The sequence below is a fragment of the Oryctolagus cuniculus genome, chromosome 15, assembly GCF_051225735.1.
Source record: "Oryctolagus cuniculus isolate XC-2025 breed Fujian yellow rabbit chromosome 15, ASM5122573v1, whole genome shotgun sequence".
Lineage (NCBI taxonomy): Eukaryota > Metazoa > Chordata > Mammalia > Lagomorpha > Leporidae > Oryctolagus > Oryctolagus cuniculus.
This window is the reverse complement of record NC_142881.1, coordinates 8220890-8237763: the sequence shown is the minus strand read 5'-3', so window position 1 is coordinate 8237763 and position 16874 is coordinate 8220890. Positions and strand designations below refer to the sequence as shown.

At 51.2% G+C, this 16874-nt stretch overlaps 1 protein-coding gene across 1 annotated transcript in view; it reads left to right on the top strand.

Moving 5' to 3' along the window:
• LOC100352879 (scavenger receptor cysteine-rich domain-containing protein DMBT1) overlaps window positions 1-16874 on the top strand; it is a 64882-nt gene that overhangs the window by 6546 nt on the left and 41462 nt on the right. Inside the window, 12 exon segments of the mRNA XM_089314200.1 lie at window positions 789-979; window positions 2052-2081; window positions 2685-2730; window positions 4132-4499; window positions 5840-5869; window positions 6528-6845; window positions 7413-7445; window positions 8706-8738; window positions 10501-10654; window positions 12989-13206; window positions 14792-15109; window positions 15568-15609. Coding sequence (XP_089170326.1) covers window positions 789-979; window positions 2052-2081; window positions 2685-2730; window positions 4132-4499; window positions 5840-5869; window positions 6528-6845; window positions 7413-7445; window positions 8706-8738; window positions 10501-10654; window positions 12989-13206; window positions 14792-15109; window positions 15568-15609 — 1781 coding nt within the window.

The following is a 16874-nucleotide window of genomic DNA, read 5'->3' as shown; positions in this document are numbered from 1 at the left end:
CACGAATTTTTAATTAAAATAAAATTGTTTCAGTCTTTGGATAGATGTATGTGTATCTGAGAAAGAGAAGGGGAGAGGGAGAGCAAGAGGGAGAGGGAGACAGACCAAGTGTGTGTGTCCTGACCGGCTGGCTAAAGTTGTAGATTTCAGAGTACCCAGACCAGATCAATCAGGAAATGTGAAGTCATTATGTTGTAAATAGTCAAGGTGGATGTCATTCATGGGTGGGTGATCTCTGGAAATTTTTACTCTTAAATTCTGTTTAACTGAAATTTGGCTTGAAACAGATGCTCATCAGCTCGAGCCACGGAAAGGGTGAAACCTGGACAGGACGTCCCGGTGGCAAACTAGAGCCGGGGAAGGAAATTATCCTGCAGAGGAGCTGGGCAGCTCCGCACCCTCCAGTCAGGCTGGCTGCCAGACCTTGCACACGAGTGTTGGGAGCCGGGAGCCAGGTCATGGTGCCAGGCCCACGCAGGATCAAGCGGCTTCTCCCCCTGCTGGCCCCAGATCCCCAGGATGCTGGCGTTGCCTTGATCTGCCTGGTCCTGCCCTGGGCTCTTGGCTGCCAGGTGCCCCACAGCACAGGTGCACCCGTGCCAGCCTCCACTTTCCTCCTCCGGGTACAGGCAGTGGCCGGCACAGAGGGGACGTGGGCCAGAAGGAATCTGTCTGTGTCTTCAGCACTCACGGGCTCTGCATCTGTCCCTGGCCTCTGCACAGTGACAAAATGAAGCGCCCAGAGCCCTGATGCAGAGACTAAGAGGCGTCTTCGGTGTCTTCCCCAGCCTCGACTGCACCAATGAGTATTTTGAGATCCTGGACGGCCCTGTGTCCTCAGCAAAGTCCCTGGGCAAGAGCTGCTCGGGCTCCTACCTCACCTACGTGTCCTCCTCCAGCTCCATGACCCTGGTCTACTTCAGGAGCGTCAACAACATCGGGAAAAACTTCGTTGCTTATTATTACTCTGCAGCCAAAGGTGAGAAGGCAGGTTAAGGCTGCGCACTCTGTCGGGGCGCTGGCTGCAGTGCCGGCTTGCTCTATGATACGGGCCAAGCAACTTGACCCTTCCCAACCTCAATCCCTCTCCCCATGTAATGAGAATGACAGGAGAGTCTTACACGCAAGGTTTATTGTGAGGGTCACACGCAAGGCCACGAGGCAGGCATTCAGCAGAGAGGTGGTGCGTCATGAATTCCTGATAATCCCAGCCTCCTCGGGGGCTTTTTTTGTTTCGCGTGAAGTTCTCACTGCAGTCGGCTCATTCCGGAGTCATTCCCGATGCGCTCTGAGGCTAGTGCAAGGCTGGGGACCTGATGAGAGAGACTCGTGCACACCTGAAGGGCGTACAACTAGAGGACAAACAGAACACACACACTAGATTAAGGCAAACAAGTAGAACAGATAGAACATGCTAGAACATGCCAAGTTGACATGTGCCAGCGTCTCAGCAAAAGATTGGAGGAGAGACAGCAATGGAGGCTACCACTGGTCAAGAAGCATCAAGGACAACAGTTGGTGGGGCCGTGAGTAGAGAGAGTATCGGGTGAGGGAACAGCTAGAGATGTAAAAGGTATGACCAGGGAGACGGCCAGAGGCGACGCAGGGCTTCCTGATGACCACAGGGCACCCAGGTTTATCAGCAACAAGAGCACCACAGCACCAGAATGTTCAGTGGAACAGCCGATGCTGTTGAAGGTCTGTTATGCTCCAGGCAGCATTTTAGGCACCTTGCACGTGTGATCTTCCCACGAAACCACGGCTGCTCCCTTTTGCAGACAGGGACAGTGAGGCTTGAGCGGTTTGGTGGTTATCCAAGGCCCTGCCCTATTTGCCACCAAGAGAAAGTAGGCGGGGCTCACAGACCACAGGTGATGAGCATCTGCCTTGTCCAACCCGTGCTTCGGAACAGTCCCTAGTGCTTTCAGCAGGTGCCAGGGTGACTCACAGAGAAGCCCGGGACCTGTGCTCCAACACAGGGAATGATCTGGGTCCAAACTCGCCGTCACTGTGCCAAGCTGTGACGGGTGCTGGTTTCCTTGTGCTTGCAGAAGCCGAGTCCCGGACCCCGCATCTGACCGGTGAGTTCCCTTCCACGCGGTTGCTTGATCCTCACTCCTGTTCGTGTTTCTTCCTCCGTCTGCACTCCCGGTACTTTCTACTGTCATCGTCTGACCTCTCTCATCTCTTTGCCAGTCCCTGTATAGATCTCCCGTGGCTGAGAGATTCACACTGGAACCAGGTCACACCTACCAACAGCCTGGCTCTGTGCCTGGACGGTTGTCAACTTGACCTCCTAATTCCTGGCTTTCATCAGACACTGAGAGGCACCTAATCAGATAGTCCACCTTTAGGGAAAGTCAGCAAGATGCAAGCAGGAGAAATGGTGTTTCCCCAAAGGGCGCTGGCTGGCAATGTTTGCAGTTAGCACAGAACAGCACAATTTACATGCGGTGATGCTGCCAGCGACAGGGCAGGAGGCACGGATCTCACTTCTGTTGGACCCCACTCACCTGAGAAACGTTAGGGGAGTTTGCTTTGGCAGGTCATTTACTGTAGAAGTGAACGGAAGAGGCTCAGCTAGAATCTTGGCATTTCACGATGCTAGTCCCAGAATGCCGTCCCTGACTTGCCCACGTCGGCCTGTCTTTCCACTGAAGGGTGTTGTCTTCTTCTGCCCACAGTGATCCCGACAGCGACACCCCAGACAATCACAGCAAGGCCAGGTGAGCTGCGGAAGGTATCCAAGCGTTTCCTTTCCTCTCGGTGTCTGTCTGTGCCCGTTTCATACATAGCCACTAGACCAGTGGCACAGAGTTCATGACCAGCTGACTCTACCCAAGCCTCTAGGGGTATCCAAGACTCCTGCGACCTCTTGACTGTAGCCTCCCAGGATTATGCTACGTGAATTTCATTTCTCAGTGCCTTTCGGAGCCCTCAAAGCACCCAGGGAGTCCTTGCTTTTCTTCTAATGCCAGTCGCAGCCCCAGTTAGCTCTGCGTCTCCATCACTGACAGACTTCTTTTTTCCTAAAGATTTATTTATTTATGTGAAAGGCAGAGTTTCAGAGAAGTGGAGAGACAGAGAGACAAAAGGAGATCTTCCAACCACTGATTCACTCCCGAAACGGTTGCAGTGGCTGAAGCCAGGAGCCAGGAACTCCATCCAAACCTCCTGTGCATGGCAGGTGCCCAAACACTTAGCCATCTTCTATTGGCTTCCCAGGCACTTTGGCAGGGAGCTGGATCAGAACCGGAGCAGCCAGGACTTGAACCAGCGCTCTGAAATGGGCGTCTCAGGCGGCGGCTTAACCTGCTGCACCACAACCCCGGCCCCAGTAGACTTTTTTAAACTGAGTGTCAGAGCCTGTATTAGTCAACTTTTGCTTCCTATAACGGAATTCGTGAGTTGAAGGAAAGGGCTGTGTGTTTGGCTCACATTTGGCGGCTGAATGTCTGAATGGCGTGATGTAGGCTCTGACCAGGGCCCCAGTGAACGGCAGAAACACGCGTGCAGGAAGGAACACGTGGGCAGCCAGGGAGCAGAAAGACTGGCTGTGCGCAAACGCAGGCTTTTGTGACAACCGTCCCAAGAGCTCTCCGAGCGCCTGCAGTGACCTGAGGATCTCCCTGCAGACCCCACCTCCTGCGAGTTCTCCACCTCCCAGGGGCGCCTCCCCGGGGGCCTTGGCAGAGCTATTGCAGGGCCAGGGAGGTAGATGGGCAGGGGGGGAAGTGGCGAGTGTTGGCGCCTGCAGACCTGGGCTGAAGCACTGCGATGCTCCAGCTTTCTGTCCCTTAGATCTGGAATTGCCCTATGGGGACGAATCCTCTCTGTTCATCTTCCTGAGCCCTGTGGGGTGAAGACGAACACACAGACACTCGAGAGTGCTTCATAGCATCACCAATCGCTGCGCGAGTTACTTGGCATGCTTCTCTGGGCTTCGCCAGAATAGATCGGCCATTCCTCTGGCAAAATAGGAGCTCAGTTCATGAATTTTGTACATTGAACGTCATTTGTAACACGAAGGACTTAGCTTCCAGCTCGGAGGCTGACCGGTTGGCTGACCCTACCAGGTGCTCCACCTGCAAGAGTAGGATGGGGGTGGGAGCTCAGCCAGCCCATGGGAAGGGCGCAGGCCTCCAGAGGACAATAGTCACCTCATCTATCTCTGTCTGCAGGGGACTGGCCGGAGCTGCGGCTGGTGGGCGGCTCTGGCCGCTGTTCAGGACGCGTGGAGGTCTTCCACCAGGGGGCCTGGGGCACCGTCTGTGATGACCTGTGGGACCTGAACGAAGCCGAGGTTGTGTGCAGGCAGCTGGGCTGTGGCTGGGCCGTGTCTGCCCTTGGGAAGGCCCAGTTTGGCCCGGGCTCAGGAGACATCTTCCTGGACAACCTTCAGTGCGCCGGGGTGGAGCGCTACCTGGGCCAGTGCACCCATTCAGGCTGGTCGGAGCACAACTGTGACCACCACGAGGACGCCAGCGCCATCTGCTCAGGTGGGCCCTCCCCTCTCCGAGGGCCGTCCCCGAGGGCTGCAGACTCCCCTGCTGGCGTTCGGGGTCATCCAGGGACTTAGGCAGGACCCACTAACCTGCGACATTTGATTTTTTTTGCTTGCAAGGGCAAAAAGCTCATAGGAAAATTGAATTTAATTTTTTCTTCCAGTGCAAAAAATGTTTAAAATCTCCGCAGAGTTTCTTCACAATACGCGTTTTCTGTGACTTCTCTGAAGACCTCTCCTGTCCCCCTTAACTTCTTTAACTATATTAGGTTTTAGCTGCCCGCCCCTGGAGTAAGGCTCTCCTACTCTACCTTGGTAGGAAGAATCACCAAAGGAGTGTGCGTCTAGTTAGGCAGGTTTTCCGGAGCTTGGTGAAGTCAGTTACTCGAGGAAGAGGCAGACGGCAGGTTAGACGCCGCGAGGGGCAGGCCTGAGCCCTGCTCTCACAGCAGGTGCTGAGACAAAGTGGGCCGCATATACTCTCGGAACCCGGGTTCCTCTGGGGGACTGGGTGGTTTCTCGCAGGATTGCCAAGAGGACTGGAGCGGTCGCTTGCACAGCCTTCACACAGTACCTGGCAAAGGCGCTACAGTTTGGGGAATTCTGACCACCAGGTTCCCCCACTGAGTCACAACACCAGGGAGATCGGTGACTGCCCGGGCCTGGTTTGAATGGCCTAATGACAGTTTTTTAAAAACTACTCCAGCCCTTCTCATGTGCTGGGTAGGAGGAAGTCACCTGTGGACTGACTTTGTAATCCTTTCTGGCAATGAGATCTTGGGCAAACCGGCAGCTGCAGACAGGGGTGCCCCTGGGAGCAGCAGCCTCATTGCATGTCCCTATCTGGCACCTATGACTCTGACTTGAGGTGCCTATTTACAAGTGTCATCGTGTGTGCTGGTGCATTTGTGTGTCCATCTGTTGGGGTATCATAGCGTGTAGGGTATGTGTAACATGCCTAGTGACAGCCTCATGGCTGTATGTCATTCCCAAGTTTTGAGGTTCTGAGGGTGCCTGTAATACGGGGTGCCCCCAAAGATCCCCAAAGTGAAACCCACCTGCCACAAAACCACTAAGTCAAATCATCCCAAGTGCACCCTTTGTCCAGCCTTGCTCTCATAACACAGAAGCAAACCAACAGCCAGAGAGAAGCTGACTTTTACGCCCACAGAGGAGGCTCCTCCCTGCACTACTTTATCAAAAGGGACCATTTTCCCCATATCAGATTAGCAAACATATTTAAGGTTATGATTAAAACCTTTGTCTTCAGTTGGTGAGAGTCAAAAAAAAAAAAAAAAAAAAAAAAGCTGACCTTCTCATTCTTTCTGTAAACAGACGCTGAAGAATCCCTCGCCAAGAGTCCAGGTCAGTCACGCCGTTTGTTGCTGGAGTTTATCATCTGCTGTCCAAGACTTTGCCCTTGACCTGTGGCCCTTCCAGCTCTAAGTTCACTAGTTACCCAACCATGGACAGGCCATTAGGAAGTCCCAGCTGGCGTTACTTTTGACTTTTCACATGTGAAGATGGTTGTGTTGGATGTGTGTTTGTGTGTGAAGGTCACAGTTTTTAGATATCTATACAAGGTGAACTGGCATCCATGGACATTTTGCAAACGCAATTCCCCCGGCTCAAAGGGTCCTCCGTGACCAACACCCAGGCCCCGTGGTGCCCTTCAGGACGTTCTGTTCTTTCCCTCCAACGCACCCATCAGAGGGGAACAGTGCGTTGAACTGTGTTTCTGCTTGACCAGTAAATAGACTGCAGGCTCCCTGTGGGCAAAAGCATCTCTTTGTCTTATAGCTGCATCATCAGGGCTTAGCAGGAGAGACAGCAAATACTGTTGAAAGTAAATTGGCGGAGGATCCCCGCAACCAGCAGGGTGGGAGCCCTTGAGAAATGCGAGGAGCAGGTCTCAGGGCTCCAGACAGGGGGTGTCCTCCCACTGCCCCACCCACCTCAGAGCTGGTGCTGATGGACCCTAGCTGGGTCTCTGGGGACTCACGCACCATGTCTCTGTGTGCAGGGGACTGGCCAGAGCTGCGGCTGGTGGACGGCTCGGGCCGCTGCTCGGGCCGCGTGGAGGTCCTCCATCAGGAGGCCTGGGGCACCGTGTGCGATGACCTGTGGGACCTGAATGAAGCTGAGGTCGTGTGCAGGCAGCTGGGCTGTGGACGGGCTGTTTCTAGCCCTGGCGAGGCTCACTTTGGCCCTGGATCAGGAGACATCTTCCTGGACAACCTCGAGTGCACTGGGGTGGAGAGCTACCTGGGCCAGTGCGCCCACCTGGGCTGGTCAGAACACAACTGTGGCCACCATGAGGACGCCGGTGTCATCTGCTCAGGTATGCGCTCCCCTCACGGCAACAATTCTGGCATTGCAGTTGAAGACATTTTGGAAGTATACACCCAGGGTATATCGGCCACCCATCAGTCCTCGAGTGCCCCCTTGGGTCAGGCACTGGGCTCGAGCACACACCAGTGCATGGGCAGTTCTGGGTTGCTCGGGGGGCATTGCAGTACAGATTCCACAGCCCTGCCCCAGAGATTATGACCAACGAGACTTGGAAAGGGGCTCGGGAGTCTGCATTTTAGTGAAAAGTCCAGAGTCTGCATGGGAGGGACCAAGGGGAGTCCAGTGCTGGCTGCCATGCAGCAGAGGTGACCCAGTTGCTGCGCCTTGCCCACTAAGCCAAGGACACTGCCAGAGTGGACTGAAATGCCCGGGGGGCAGTTCTGGGGCTCTGGGTCCCATGCCCACAAAGACCATGGTCCTCTCCCCATCACCCGCTTCCTGCACCCTTGTCTCCCCACCTCCTCCACCTCTTCCTGCACCCTTGTCTCGTCTCCCCACCTCCTCCACGCTCCAGACCCACTGAAGAACGATCTGTTGCCTTTGTTTATGCATCCAGGTGCAGAAGCCCTACCACCGACCACAGCTCCAGGTATGTCCATGTGTTTTTCTAGCCCAGGCAACTTTCCTATACTATTAGTAATACCAGCAGCAAATGCTTACAAACGCTAAGATCCAGGCACTGTTCTGAGCCCCTTCACATATAAACAGATGTTCCTCAACTTATGACAGAGTTACAGCCTGATGAACCCATTGTCAGTTGAAAATATTCTAAGTTGAAACTGCATGGAGTACGCCTAAGCTATTGAGCACCATGGCTTTGCCCAGCCTACCTAACATGCTCAGAACTTTTGCATGATTCTACAGTTGGGCAAAAGCATCTAACACAAACCCTGTTTTATTCAAACTTATTGACTTCTCATGTAGTTTATTGACTATTTGTATCTAAAAAACACTGGCATAGTGGATCTTCTTTGGTTGCTTGTCTTGAGATGACCTTGATGTATTCTGAGTGTTCCTGGGGGAAGACAAACGTTCTGTGTTGGTCATGAGTGAGACAGGAGGGGTTGTCTAAAGTTGGAAGGCCATGCTTAGGATTAAGAGTCATGGATATTCAAATGAAAGTCTATCCATGGTTTTCTCATTTTCATAAATTACATGGGTGACAGAGAAACGAGGAAAGCAATATTGAGTGAAGGCAGCCATTGTGGTTATCTGTTGCCATCCAAATGCTAGTGTTTTAAAGCAACCATTTAAATATGTCATGGCTTTAGGAACTGAGCCAGGGATCAGCTGGGCGATTCTTCTGTTCCATAAAGCATTGAGCAGGGCCACTCAACCGTGTTCATCTGGAAGCTGGCGAAGAGTTCATGACAGCTTCCTTCGTGTACTTGGTGCCTTGGTGGGGACAGCTGAAAGGGCGGGCTCAGCCAAGGCCCTTTTCCTTGTAGGTGGTCTCAGGGCCTCTTCCCATGGTCTCTCCTGCAAGATTGTCACAGGTGGCTTAGGGTTGCATGAACAAATCAGTGTTCCCAAGATAGGAAGTGAAGACACCAATCCCTAAGGCAGGTGCCACTTCTACCATGTTCTGTTGGCCAAAGCAGTCACGGAGCCCACCCAGGTGCAAAGGAGGAAACCTAGATCCCACCTCGTGACAGGAGGCATGTCTGAGAATGCACAGCCTTCTTTGATCTTCAAGGGACCCCAGAGAATGACTCAGCACCGGCAGCCTCGTCCCACTGCAGTGTTAGCACTGATGTTTCTAAAAAGCCCTTCACACTTCAGTAACGTGTAGAGAGACTGAACATTTCCCTCCTGAATGTTACCGTCGCCTCCCTGTCTCCCCCTACAGGTCCTTCCGTAGCCTCCCAGGATCCTGTTACAGGTAGCCATTCGTTCTTTATTTTTAACTAATATCCAAAAAGTGTACATGTGTGATGGATATTGTGTGATGTTTCAATGCATGCATGCACTGCGTGATGTTCAGATCTAATCACTTGTTTCACACGAACCCCCTTGCCAAGAAAGCCATTACTGTAGACTCTGGGCAGTGTGTCCAGGAAGCACAGTGTGGGTGAGAGATCTGCCTCCGTGCTATAGATAATGAAGTTTTTTAAAAAATATTTTATTTATTTGAGAGGCAGAGTTACAGATAGAGAGAGGGAGAGACAGACAGAGAGAGGTCTTCCATCCACTGGTTCACTCCCCAAATGGCCACAATGGCTGGAGCTGAGCCAACCCGAAGCCAGGAGCCAGGAGCTTCATCCAGGTCTTGCATGTGGGTGCAGGGGCCCAAGCACTTGGGCCATCTTCTACCACTTTCCCAGGCCATAGCGGAGAGCTGAATCAGAAGAGGAGCAGCTAGGACATGACCCGGTGCCCATATGGGATGCTGGCACTGCAGGCAGAAGCTTAGCCAACTACGCCACAGTGCTGGCCCTGATAACGAGTTTTTAAGAAGGAGAAGCAGCCTGGGAAGGAGAGGTGTGATGGGAAACTTGAAGGGAATGTGGCTTCATTCATGAGCTTGGAGCCTTGGCGGAGCAGCTGGCCCACACTCAGCCTGCTTTCTTTGGGTACAGTGCTGCAGCAGGCACCCAGCCCAGGCAGCAGCCCACCACCCCCTACCACATGTAGCATTCATAGGACATCCAACTCCTAGGGGTGCCAGGGTCAGTCTGACCTGGCCTTGCTATTGTAACCTACACGTTGGATCAATGATACAACTGTAGGACCACCTGGGAGCATCAGCTCTTCCCACCATCCATCTCAGGAAAAAACAGAAATCTGGGGGCTTGGGGAGGGTTACAAGTTGGTCATAGGGGTACAGAAAAAAGAAAAATTAAGCAGTTTAATAATTCAGGGATGAGATCAACAAAGCATACTATGTTTTCAAATTTCTTCTAAAATAACTTTATTCTTATTGTTTAGCTCCTGCATGTGTCGTGTTGCATTGCATGTGTGTATATATATATGTGTGTGTGTGTGTATATATATATATATCTGTCTGTCTATACTAACATGACAACTAACTTGGCAGAATTAAATTTCACTGCTGTCTCATTTAACCCTAACAAATCCCAACTCTACAAGTTCCAGTCTCAGAGTAATTACTGAGTTCAAGGAAACACAATCTACCCAGCAAAAGAGATGATAAAGCATTTAAAGGTGGTCCCAGTTATAAGCTTCCCAAACAGCCCACAACATCCCCTCACCCTTCGTCTTTGATTCATCAGACCCTAAAATTGTACTAGAAGGTCTTGTTCCCCAGACCTCACCAAGCTCTCACCATATACAGAACCATGCAGCTCTCAGTCTCTCATTCTGTAGATTACTCCATCTCTCCCAGAATCAAGAGTTTCTTCTACTGCAGGGAGAGTTAGTAGAGAACACAGGTGTAACACTTTCGTGATCAGGTGTTGGGGCTAGAGGGACGGGCAGGGAACGCTCACCCATCAGTGCTTTCCAGCCCATCATAACTGCTCGAGTGTACTTCCCTTCCCAAGACACACTGAAGCGAAAGATCTACACACATGGCTGTGTGTGCCCAGCCAGGCTGCTGGCTGGCAGACGCCTCTGACCCTGTACCTGAGCTGGCCATCACCCCACGAGAACAGACCCTGACTTCCGCTTCCCTGCTGTTTCAGGAGGAAGCGGCTCCTGTGGAGGGCTCATTTCCAGTCTCTCCGGCTCGTTTTCCAGCCCACACTACCCAGAAAGCTATCCGACAGACATCCAGTGCGTCTGGGAAATCCACGTGGAGAGAAAGTTCCGCATACAACTCATGATTCCGAACTTGAAGTAAGAAAAATTTCAAAGAGAAAGTTTTGTCTAGATAAGAACGTCAGTTGGAGGAATCATGATGAAGGTATTTCTTTCAATGGGAAAAGCTTGTGTGAAACCAAAAGAACACAGAAGTCTAAGTGCCGTCCTCCCTAAATCACCGTTTGCGTTAGTTTGCTGGTGCTGGCCAACGAATAACTTCCGGTCTACAAAGTGTCATTTACTGACATGTTTGACTTGATTTTGATAGTTTTTCTCTTTTTTTCCTAAAAATACCAACCAGCTTGTCCTTGTCCTTGTTTGACACTAGGTACCAATATTTGTCCTCTCTTTTGTTTTATCTGAATTTTAAACAGATTGTCTGTGCACACTCGTTAGCCAAATACTCCAGCCTTGTCCGGCACATTGTCTAAAAATGTTCCACACAAGGGGAGAAAATACTTGAGTCATTGCTTCATCTCTTTTTATTATTATTATTATTTTATTTTTATTTTTAAGAAAAATTTTATTTAATAAATATAAATTTTGAAAGTACGACTTTTGGATTATAGCAGTTTTTCCCCCATAAGCTCCCTCCCACCTGCAAACCATCTCATATCCTGCTCCCTCTCCCATCCCATTCATTAAGATACATTTTCAATTATCTTTATATACAGAAGATCAACTTAGTATATACTAAGTAAAGATTTCAACAGTTTGCACCCACACAGACACACAAAGTATAAAGTACTGTTTGAGTACTAGTTTTACTGTTAATTCTCATAGTACAACACTTTAAGGACAGAGGTCCTACATGGGGAGTAAGTGCACAGTGACTCCCATTGTTGATTTAACAATTGACACTCTTGTTTATGGCATCAGTAATCACTCAAGGCTCTTGTCATGAGCTGCCAAGGCTATGGAAGCCTCTTAAGTTCACCAACTCCAATATATTTAAACATGGCCATAATCAAAGTGGGAGTTCTCTCCTCCCTTCAGAGAAAGGAACCTCCTTCTTTGATGGCCCGTTCTTTCCACTGGGATCTCACTCACAGAGATCTTTCACTTAGGTCATATTTTGCCACAGTGCCTTGGCTTTCCATGCCTGAGAAACTCTCGTGGGCTCTTCAGCCCGATCCGAATGCCTTGAGGGCTGATTCTGAATTGCCTCGTCTCTAATAGGAGGAGAATAAATATTCCAGAGTCACTGCCGGTTTTTAATCTCTATGACAGAAAATAACTATCCATTTTGGACTCGAATTCTGTACTTTGCTCTTCTCTTTCTCAAGAGTTATTTATTTATTTGAAAGTCAGAGTTACAGAGAGAGAGGGAGAGAGGGACCTTCTATCACTGGTTCATTCCCCAGATGGCCGCAATGGCCAGGGCTGGGCCAGGCTGAAGCCAGGAGCCAGGAGCTTCATTAGGGTTTCCCATGTGAGTATAGAGTCCCAGCTACTTGAGCTATCTTTCACTGCTTTCCCAGGTGCAGGGAGCTGGATTGGAAGTAAAGTAGCCAGATGGGAAGTGGAGCAGCCAGGACTTGAACTGGTGTATATATGGCATGCCACATCACAGGTGGCAACTTAACCCACTGCACCACAATACCAGCCCAATTACTTTTATTTTCAGATCAAGTTTTCCCTCAGAAATTTGACTATGGATAATGCTGTAAAATATAGAGGTAGGTGGCCGGTGCTATGGAATATTGGGCAAAGCAGCCGCCTGCAGGCCGGAATCCCATATGGGCACCAGTTCCAGTCCTGGCTGCTCCACTTCTGAGCCAGCTCTCTGCTGTGGCCTGGGAAAGCAGTAGAAGATGGCCCAAGTCCTTGGGCCCCTGCACCTGCATGGGAGACCCAGAAGAAGCTCCTGGCTCCTGGCTTTGGAATGGCCCAGCTCTGGCCATTGTAGCCATTTGGGGAGTGAACCAGCAGATGGAAGACCTCTCTCTCTCTCTCTCTCTCTCTCTCTCTCTCTGCTTCTGCCTCTCTGTAATTCTGCTTTCAAATAAATAAATAAAATAAATCTTTTTTTAAAATATAGATATGGGGGAATCCAGCTGTTATTTCTGTTGTATGCTAGTTGTTGGGTTGATCTGTCTGCTAAGAATTTATTTATAGTGCAAATTAGTATTTCCTAATGTCTCATGAAGGATGTAGTTGGCCAAAACCATTATGCTTTCTAACTCTTGTAACCATAGCTTCCCTCAGGCAACAAAACAGAGTTTTGAGAGAGTTGACTGGTATTTTATAAAATAGCGTGTAATTTAAAATATAATCTGGGTATTCAGTCTCTATGGTTGTTGCATGTTTTTGGAATTAATATATAGGAATTTCTAATCTGTCAGTAACCCTCCATTTCTATGCCCCCAGACTGGAAGACATCCTGGGGTGCCCCTACGACTCCGTTGAAATCTTTGATGGCCCCAGGATAGCCTCGCTGTCCATGGGGAAGTTCTGTGCCTCTGTGGCTGTGCTGTTTTTCTCCTCTTCAGACATCATGACCGTGGTTTTCCGCAGCGATTCTATGATAACCAACGTTGGCTTCTATGCTCTGTTTAATGCTATTCCACAGGACGAAAGAGAGTCAGGTAGGAAACTTCAAGTGGTTTTTGGTGTTTAAAGACAACCCTACTAGAGAAGAGGCTGGGACTGTTGGTGTTTAAGACTTCCCATGGGCTGCAGTGGCCTTGCTCCATAGCGGCTAGGTTTTCTCACCATGAGGCCCACAGGGGAAGCTACAATAAGGCAGTGATGAGAATTCCTGTGTGTCAATGGCGAGGCTGCTACTGCCTGGAGGGAAAGCTGTGGCTCCGAGGGGTCCTAAGGCTGCCTCTGCTCCCACCAGCCTACTGAGAGCTGTCCAGAGTGCTGAAGTACACCCGCTGATTGTTTCAGACATTGGACTGAGAGACTTGGAGACTCTTATCATGAGCCTATAGCAGTCATTCCACAGCTAAGCCTAGTTTTCCCCCTTGAGGACACTGCCTGCCAATGGTGGGACTTGTCATGTTCATGGGCCCCTGTGAGAGACCGAGTAACACGTCCAAGTCCACAAGTAAGTCCCTGGCTGAAATTTGCAGATTGATTATTTCCAAATAAGAAAGTTCTTTGTATATTTGCTCCTCCGATGTATGTTGGAGACCTTGCCTGGGAAAGCTAAGTAAACACTAGTGCTTGACATCCAGACCCCTCATTGTCTCGTGATCACACTTCACTCTTCCAAAAATATGCAGAGGCTCCTCCTGCAGTCCAGGTCCACTTAGAAGTTGGGGGCACAACACAGCCACCTGTCCTCTTGGGGTTTATATTCTAGTGTGAGAATGGGTGCATAAGGAAGAATCAAGACCCCAGAAACAAGTAAATCACAAGACAGTTCTGGTGTAAGGATTGGAAGGGGAAAGACAAAAGCTGGGAATAAAAAGCCAGGTGGGAGAATAGAGAGTGATGGGTGGAGCACCGTGGGTTGGATGGAAGTGAACAGCTTCCCTGAGGAGTGACGTGATGAGTGACAACGGAGGGGATTCCGGGCAGAGAGAACAGCAAGTGCAAGGGGAGCAACATGTAGAACGTGTAGAAGCAACAGAAAGAAGGCCAGCATGGTAGAGGTTGTCTGCAGGAGAGAGCAGATGATTCCAACTGACTCCAGCCCTTAAGCCCAGAAATGGCTGTTGCCCTTGGCTCTATGTCACTCCTGTGGTCCAGGGAATTAATCTCCACTTGTCCAAAATACATCCAACGAGCAGCTGGCACCCTACTTCCCCAGTGACCCAGCACTGGGACCCAGAAAAGTACATGGCAAGATCTGCAGGAACCACAGCACACTGGGTGCTGGGTGCTTTGTGTGCATGGTTCTGTGGACTCATCCCCACGTCTCTGTCTCATCTCATGTCTCCTGTCTCATCTCTGTGAGACATGCTGCTAGGCTTCTCATTTTACAGAGGGGGACACTGAGCCCAGGGAGACAAAGTGTTTGCCAAGGGCTCCAGAACTAGGGAGCAGTATAACTGGGTTCAAATCCACCTCTGTCTCATTCAGTAGCCTGTAAGCCTATTGTGGAATCAAGACAATCTTAGGATTTGGCTCATGTATTTTTCCTGGCAACAAACACAGGAACTATAAATAATCCCTACTTAAAACTTCTGAAACTCAAAAATAAAATCTTGCTTTGTTTAGAAGATGGACCAATGCTGCAACTTGTGGGCGGCTCCGGCCGGTGCTTGGGACGTGTGGAGGTCTTCCACCAGGGGGCCTGGGGCACCGTGTGTGATGACCTGTGGGACCTGAATGAAGCTGAGGTCGTGTGCAGACAGCTGGGCTGTGGACGGGCCATCGCTGCTCCTGGAAAAGCCTACTTTGGTCCAGGGTCTGGGAACATCCTTCTGGACAACATTCAGTGTTCAGGAAGTGAGAGCCACCTTGGCCAGTGCCCCAGCTCCAGCTGGTCAGACCACAACTGCGGCCACCATGAGGATGCTGGTGTCATCTGCTCAGGTAGCCTCTCCTGCTGGATTGGAAGTAGAGCAGCGGGCACTCCAACAGGTGCTCTGATATGGGATGCTGGCATTGCGGGCAGTGGCTTCACCCCTGCACCATAACATCAGCCCCAGGCAGAAGCATCTTAGTGGTGGGTGGAGGTCATGCATGGAGCAGGGCCAGGGAATCTAGGGACAGAGAGCTGACAGGTGATTGTCCCTTCGGCCAGGCAGACAGAATACTGAGAACCTGGCTCTGTTTCTGAGGGCCACACAGCTGGCTACCCCTGCCCTCTGCCTCTCACCTCAGCCAGGTGCAGAGCTGCCTCTCTGGAGTCTACCCAGGCCTCCATGCTTGCTCACGCAACACAAAGCCCAGCCTACTTCCTGTCCTGCCCAAACAAGAAAGCCATCACCTCTTCATCTCCTTAGAATTTTATTTCAATTCCCTAAATCTACTTTTCTTTCATGGTACAGATGCTGGGACCTGGGCCCCAGAGGTGACCCCTGCACCCCCAGGTAGGTCCAGGACTGTGAACCTTACTATCTGCAAAGTTACCAAGGACTGCACCCTCTGTCCTGGCCTAGATGCTGGTGGGCCAGGCCAGGTCAGTCTGGCTACACCCCAGGCCAGCCACTTTAGGGTCTCTGGGGTCACTCCTGGTCATCAGTAATATTTTTTTTCTTTTTTTTTTTTTGACAGGCAGAGTGGACAGTGAGAGAGAGAGACAGAGAGAAAGGTCTTCCTTTGCCGTTGGTTCACTCTCCAATGGCCGCCGCGGCCAGCGCGCTGCGGCCGGCGCACCGTGCTGATCCGATGGCAGGAGCCAGGAGCCAGGTGCTTTTCCTGGTCTCCCATGGGGTGCAGGGCCCAAGCACTTGGGCCATCCTCCACTGCACTCCCTGGCCACAGCAGAGAGCTGGCCTGGAAGAGGGGCAACCGGGACAGAATCCGGCGCCCCGACCGGGACTAGAACCCGGTGTGCCGGCGCCGCTAGGCGGAGGATTAGCCTAGTGAGCCGCGGCGCCGGCCCCATCAGTAATATTTAAAATTCCCCATGAGAGTCTCATGTGTAGTCAAAGGTGAGGCGCAGTAGCTTGGGGATTGAAGAGCCACATATCCCAATGGGAACAGCATCCAAGACTCTTGTCTAGCGGCAGAGCGAGGAGGGGTGGGATGGGAGAGACCAGAAAGGTTTGTTCACTGCTGAGAAGATGGTGGCTGTGCAGGTATAGAGGGGGTGGAAAGGTCACCTCTCAGGGCCGTGGGACAGAACATGAAACCGGTCAAGAGAAAAGGATGCATTAAGGATCAAACTGTTTCCCAGTGGATCAAGAGCAGACTGCTGGCGAGCACTGACCATGCGGGGCTCTTCTGTGGCTCCTGGCTTAGCCAGCACAGCAGAGTAGGCCTTTTTGTAACCTATGCACAGTCAGTTGTGGCAATGACCTCCTCCCACACCAGGATTCCAACTAGATCCAGCGCACATGGTCCTGCCTCTTGTTGGTCCTGCCTCTTGGAGATGGGCTCTCAGCTGTATTCCCCTGCTTTCATCTAACGCGTCCTGGCCCTGCCCGGTGACTGCTTCCACCCTCTGCTCCAGGGGGGCCTGGGCCCCAGGAAGGTGTCAGGCTCAGATATACCCTGCAGTGTCTCAGAGCCCAGCATGCTGGTTGGCAGGGAACTCGGTGGAGGTCTCTCGCCCACTGAGGTCAAGGTCCTAGGTGCATCCCAGGGATTTCCCACCCGCTGTGGGGTGGGACAGCAGCACTGTGGGGAGTGG